The sequence below is a fragment of the Herpailurus yagouaroundi genome, unplaced genomic scaffold, assembly GCF_014898765.1.
Source record: "Herpailurus yagouaroundi ecotype Mexico unplaced genomic scaffold, PumYag 387, whole genome shotgun sequence".
Classification (NCBI taxonomy): Eukaryota; Metazoa; Chordata; class Mammalia; order Carnivora; family Felidae; genus Herpailurus; species Herpailurus yagouaroundi.
This window is the reverse complement of record NW_024412604.1, coordinates 846,288-852,619: the sequence shown is the minus strand read 5'-3', so window position 1 is coordinate 852,619 and position 6,332 is coordinate 846,288. Positions and strand designations below refer to the sequence as shown.

At 47.9% G+C, this 6,332-nt stretch overlaps 1 protein-coding gene across 5 annotated transcripts in view; it reads right to left on the bottom strand.

Moving 5' to 3' along the window:
- Window positions 1-6,332, bottom strand: part of CHCHD6 (coiled-coil-helix-coiled-coil-helix domain containing 6) — a 251,749-nt gene that overhangs the window by 103,097 nt on the left and 142,320 nt on the right. Inside the window, exon 6 of one of the 5 annotated variants that reach the window (XM_040463276.1) lies at window positions 3,492-3,590. The exons of the other annotated variants lie outside the window; for them this stretch is intronic. Within the exon in view, the coding sequence (XP_040319210.1) occupies window positions 3,507-3,590 (84 nt within the window). The 3' untranslated portion in view covers window positions 3,492-3,506. Of the gene's footprint in view, window positions 1-3,491; window positions 3,591-6,332 lie in introns of those variants that run through there. 5 annotated transcript variants of the gene reach the window in all.

Below are 6,332 nucleotides of genomic sequence, written 5' to 3'. Positions count from 1 at the left end.
GACACCACCCAGAGTGATGGGGACACCACCCAGAGTGATGGGGACACTGCCTACAGTGACTGGGACACTGCTCAGAGTCAGTGAGATTCTGTCCCATGCTGCACCCATGGGAGGACCCAAAAGCAGAAGGGACCTGGAGTAGCACTCCCATTCTGCAAAGTCTGGAGAGTGAGGACAGATGGTTGACCATAGAGTGTGGCATCTTCCTTCCAACTCAGCATCATTATCCATGACTAAAGGAAGGAGTGGCAGTGTATTGATCAAATCTGCTGATGACATGAAGTTCAGAGGTGAGCCAGTATGTTGTATGGGTAACAGGATACATACACATCTCAAAAGCTAAGAATGGCCCTGTCTGCTCCAATTAGATGAAAACTAACAGGGACAGGGGTTAAGGTCCTGTTCCTGGGTCCCAAACCACTGGCCATTTGCATGCAGAACAAGGTAGTGTGGCTTCCCAGCAGCACACACAAAGCCCAGTGGAGCTGAGCTCAAGTGAGACGGCCAAAGGCAGCCCAGGCAGTACCACCAGGGGGAATGTCCCCTCAGGGGGGTTGTGGGGGCAAAATGGTACAGCTCCATCCCACCCCATCCCTATCACCTTTGCACGCTGGCTCCAATTCCAGGACCCGCAGAGACAGGGACAAGCTAAAACCTACCAAAAGGAGAACCGCTAGACTGCCCCCTGGGAGGAAAGCCTGAGAGAACCAGGGTGACAGTTTCACTGGGGAGGGAAACAGGGGGAGGCTGGTCCTCACCTCTCTGGCACACCGCACAGGCTGGTCCCGGCCAGCTCTATGACAGCTGTTACTCCGGCTCGTGGTCTCAGTACGCCCAGGACACCTGAGCAGACTCCAGAATAACGCACAACCACAACTGTCCATGAACGGCACGGACCATCTGAGCAGGAGGGAGCCCGGCGAACACCCGCACACGCCGTGACAGGCACATTCAAGTGTTGTCCCATTCAGTCCTTTGCCACAATCCAACAGGCTGTGGTTACCAGTCCCAGGAGGATGAGGAACCCAGACTCATAAAAGTGAACCAGTTTGCCTCCGGTCACACAGTTAGCAAGAGCTGAGGTAAGGAGTCAGACCCAGGTGACCCCCTGGTGACCCAGGGTGAACCCCAATCCTACGCTTTTCCAACCTGCGGTGTCCAGTCCCAGGCTAACTAATCGTCAGTTGAAGAGACGACGGGAAAACATCCTACATCGGGTAAGAGCCCTTCGGCTGGGGAATCGACAGTGATTACAGTGCAGAAACAGGCTTTCATAAAGCAACGAACATGATCATTTAATTAGTGGTTAAAAAAGTACACATTCAAAAGGCCAATTTTTGCCCATCAAATGAACACACTTAAAAGCTACTGAAATGGGGAAGGGAGAGCTTTTAAGTTTACCACCTCACAGGGTTACGGTTGGGTTAGGGTTAGGGTTGGGTTAGGGTTAGGGAAATTCTCAGACCATTTCGTCGGTATATATTTCTGTAGAGAAATTTGGATGTCTTCATTAAAATTAATTGTGAAAGGCTGAAAATAACCCTAAATGTCCACCCAACAGGAAAATGGTTAAATAAATAATGCCAATCCCCTAACGTTGTCATTAAAGGAACAAGCTGATCTGGGGGGACAAAGGGAAGTGACGTGCAACGTTGTCTAAGATTTACTGCTAGGTGCAAGAAGCAAGTTAGCGAAGAATAAACTATGACACCAACTGTAAAAACAATCCATGTCTGGGTTCTTCATACACAGAAGGTTGACAGTTGCCCGGGCAGGGGGTGGCTGCAAGCACACCAACCAGTGTTCTTCCTGGTGAGTTGTGGCCACACTTTGCATGCTTTCATTATGCTTGAACTTCTGGCAAACAAGCATTACATTTGTAATTAAATTAAAAAGCAAAAGGAAAACGGCCAATGTTGTTGAAAGGCCGGGAGGCTGGCGCCATCATGTGCTGCTGAAGGAAGCGTGAACTGTTACGATCTCCGTTGCATGGCAATCTGGCAAGGCGTAACCCCAAGCCTGAGGGATGGACACAGTCTACGGCCCAGGATCTGCAATTCTGAATATAAATATTTTTCCAAAGAAAATAACGGACTTCAGGCAGCTATAAAGATGGTCAAAGAACACCATCCGCCTTTGGTTAGCCTAAGGCGATACAGCAATGCAGTGATAGGAAAGAGTAGATTATGGTGCATTCATAAGAAGGAGGAGTACACAACTAATTAAGTGTAGAAACAGATTTGATGTTGGAAAATGGTTCCTAACAGATTGAGTTTTAAAATGGTTACTAAACAGCATTACGGTTATGTTCCCATTTTTGCAAATAGAGCTGATCCCTGAACCACGCAGGGGTTAAGGGTAGTGATGCACCCCCCCAACCCTTTCTCCACAGTTGAAAATCCACATATAATTTGTGACTACCCAAACACTTAACTACTAATAGCCTACTGTTGGCCAGAAGCCTTACTGATAACATAGTCGATTAACACATATTTTATACATTCTAGGCATTATGTATCGTATTCTTACTTTATTGTAAGAATAAAAGAAAATATTAAGAAAATCATAAGGAAAATACATTTACAGTACTATACAGTAAAAAAAACTGTGTATGAAGTGAACACATGCAGGTCAAACCCGTATGGTTCAAGGGTCAACTGTATTATAACATGACCAATGTCACCGTAAGAGAAACAGCTTCCGGCAGTATCCACCAAGATGCTAACGATTACCTCTCTAGGTGGGCGGGGCGCTGATGTGGCAAATTTAGTTTTATTCTTTGGGCTCTTCTGAAATTTTTGGTTTCTCTACTATGGACAGGTGCTACTCAAGAAATAAGTATAAGCATTTTTTTAAAAGGCAATGCTGCCCCACAGCCAGATAAGCTCTGAGAAGATCACTGGGTCATTCCCATGATGCAATGCACCAAGGCAGAGTTTTTGTAACAGAGAGGTTCTGGCTCCTCCGCTGGCACCAAGCAACAAGCAGTTACACTCTGACAACCACAGCTACCTACTTCTATGCACCGAAGCCCAAAGCACTGCTGACTGCTCTGGGCTGTCACCTCTCCTGACTGCTAAGCCACTATGTCATGCATCTATGTCCATCAGGCACTGAGCTTGCTCTGGGGACAAAATAGTAAGTTAGCTCAGGTGGTAGCCCTGCACAGAAGGAGCAGAGGGAAGGGGTCACAGAAGGCCTCTAGGGTGATCCTAATGTCAGGAGAGAGGCCATGTGGCCAGAGAGCATGCCAGGTGCACACACAGCCAAGTCCCAGATCACAGAGCCCTACAGGCCAGGCTGAGGAATCCCAGCTTTCTCCTGAATGCACCAGGGAGTCGTTGACAGGCTTTAGAAACGGTCTTCCTGCAACAAGGAGATACCAGATCATAGGTAAGGGTCTGGTAAAAAGGATACCAGTGGGGAGGTGATGGTTTCAGTTCAAGAGAGACATTAGCCAGGGGCCGCCATTGTGGTGGAAGGACAAAAGAACAGGAGCTATGAGTTCAGTAACCAGGACAGGGCTTGGTCACCAGGGCAGTGGGAGGGCAGAGCACCAGCAGGGAGAGACCAAAGGGCAATCTCGGATTCTGTTTGCGCATCCCACCACCACCGTGGCCAAGGGCCGAAGGAGGGCCCAAAGGAATTCATTCACCCAGTCAAATCGAGCTGATCGAAGCTGGTAAGGGAAGAGCCGAGAAGGAAAGGGAAAGGAGAGGCCACGGAGTGCCTATTTAATTAAAATTATTTGTTTAACTGGGTCTTTTCCAGCAGGGATAGGTGGTAACCTGCATACGTGATGGACAGGCACTTCTGGCTCTTCAAGCCATAAGGACCTATTTAGGAGACTAAATGCGCCGGGGGGTGGAAAACCAACAGACAATAACCACGGCACAGGAAGTGCGGCATGTTAATGCAGCTGCTGCCAGGAATGGTGCAGAAACCACTTCAAGAGGAGATACTGATTGAGCCCGAGCTTAAAAGGACCCTAGCAACAGTAATGGAGGGAGTGACATAAATCCACAGCCGTGAACAGCGACTTAACCACTGAGGTTAGCCCTTCTTCCCACATGATCACTTCACCCCTCTTACCAAGGTACACAGTTGGCTCTTCCCCTCTCTGGGCCAAGTTCAACACCATGAAGGAGAAAGAGGGGAATACAAACCTAAGGAGTGTTTGCAACAAGTCGCTGGCATAAAAAAGGGGGTAGTGTCTATTCTGGGTGACAAAAGACTTAAAAGCCTAAGAACCAACTCTAGTGCGGTATGACTGTAGCAGATCCTGACTTACACTAGCAACAAACACGAACAAAAACTCTGGGAAAAGGTATTTTTGAGGAGATCAGGGAAATCAATGTTAATTCTCTGAGGCAAGACGACAATACTATAGTTATATGAGAAAACGTCCATATTTTTCAAAGACACGTATTGAAGTCTGTAGAGGGAAATACCGTGGCCACCAGGATTTGCTTCAAAGCAAAGAAAAAAAGAAAAAAGGAAGAAATATGAGCAAATGTGGCCAAATTGTTAAGTTCGGGGGCCAGGAACAGAGAGGTTCACTGTACTGTTGTTAGTCTACTGTTCTGCTTTAGTGAAAATTCCACGGTGGATCATTTTAATACAGATTCAAACAGTACTCGGCTGATTGATGAACAACAGATCCCTGCTTTAGCCTGCCTGGGCCCACAGACGGCAGACTGACTGCCATGACCCCAAACCATTCACGTGACAGCTGCTGCCAATTTCAAAGCCTATGTCTTTACCCATAGAATGGGGATGCTAACAGCTCCTGCCTTGTGGGACTGTCTCACAGATGCGATGAATTAGAACGTGTGACACACTTGGGACACGCCTGGCACTCTGACAGCAAGGATTCAAACGAGATCGGTTGTCATTCTATCACTCAGCTCCCTGGGCAGGTCAGAGGAGGCCGTTCAGGTGAGGTGTCTGGCCGGTGCCTGGCACATGGAACACTCAGCAAGTGTTAGCTACAGAGCACCGAGAAAGCCAGCTGCAGAGACGGAAAGAGAGTTTGTTGGCAATACTCTATCAATTCATGTGATTCTGAAAACTATCCTGCAAGATAAGTACTACTCCTGTTTCACAAATGTGGATTCAGGAAGACCTGTCTAAATCTTGAACCCAGAGCTGAATGGCTGTGAAACCTGGTGCGATCCTGTAACCTCTCTGAGCTTCCTCATTTTCACCTGTGATAAACACTACTCCCCCCACACCCCACCCAAACTACATTACACAACTTAGACACTGTACATAGCAAAGGAGCTGTGCAGCCCGTTCTGCAGGGCCCCTGGCGCAGACATCTTTCCCAGGGAAGCTGGCCACAGGGCCCAGGAAAGCCACGGCCTCTCCGCATGCACAACAGAGGGGGCAGTCTCTGCTCCCTCCTCATCTCAGAGGTTACCGTGAGGTAACAGCGAATTTCTGCGAAGATGAGACAGCGAGGTAAAGAAACAGACCTTCAGCAATACACAGAGTAGGTGCAGGGAATTGTGGGATGATGTGGCGGTGGTATGGAGGTGGCAGTGGCCGAGGCAGAGGACACGGTGGTAGTGACGGGGGTGATGGCCCAGGTGATGATGGTGGTGGTGGCAGAACCCAAGTGGTAACAGCATCTATCTCCAGAGCCTGTGATTAACTCCTCCTCTCACCCTATGGTGGAAAACTGTAAGACTAACGGACAGTGTTGCAAGGAAGCCGAGTCCTACTGATACCACTACTAGCTGGGTGTACTACTAATTACCTACGGGACCTCTGGGGAGTGATGGGAACAACGGCAGTTATATTATTAGATCTGGCTGGTCAACAGTAATGGCAGGTACCACTTATAGTATGATATATTACAACGGACTAGCTTCTCTGTCACGTCTTTATTAACTTGAAAAATGTAATTACTACTGTCCCCATTGTAAAGATGAAGACTCCCAAGGCTCAAGGGCTTAAGTGACTTGATCACACCTATAAAGCCAGTAGGTGGTGAAGTTGTAATTCAAACCAGGTCCCTCTAGATCTAAAAACCCAGTGCTTACAGCCAGAGCAAGTGATTCTCAAACCACTTGGTTGCCTTGGGGCCCTTTTCTTATCTGTGAAAATAATTGGAGTGGATCAATGGTTCTCAGTTTCTTTGTTTCCTCATCAGAGGACCCAGTGCCACCAGCACAGGTATAAAAAGCCCATTCTTGCTGGTGCCACCAGCACAGGTATAAAAAGCCCATTCTTGCTAAGAAAGGCCGTCCTAAATCTCTAGGCAATACAGTCTTCCAGTTCTCACTTCCAGCAGTGTCGAGAACACACAAAATGGCCATTTTTATGCC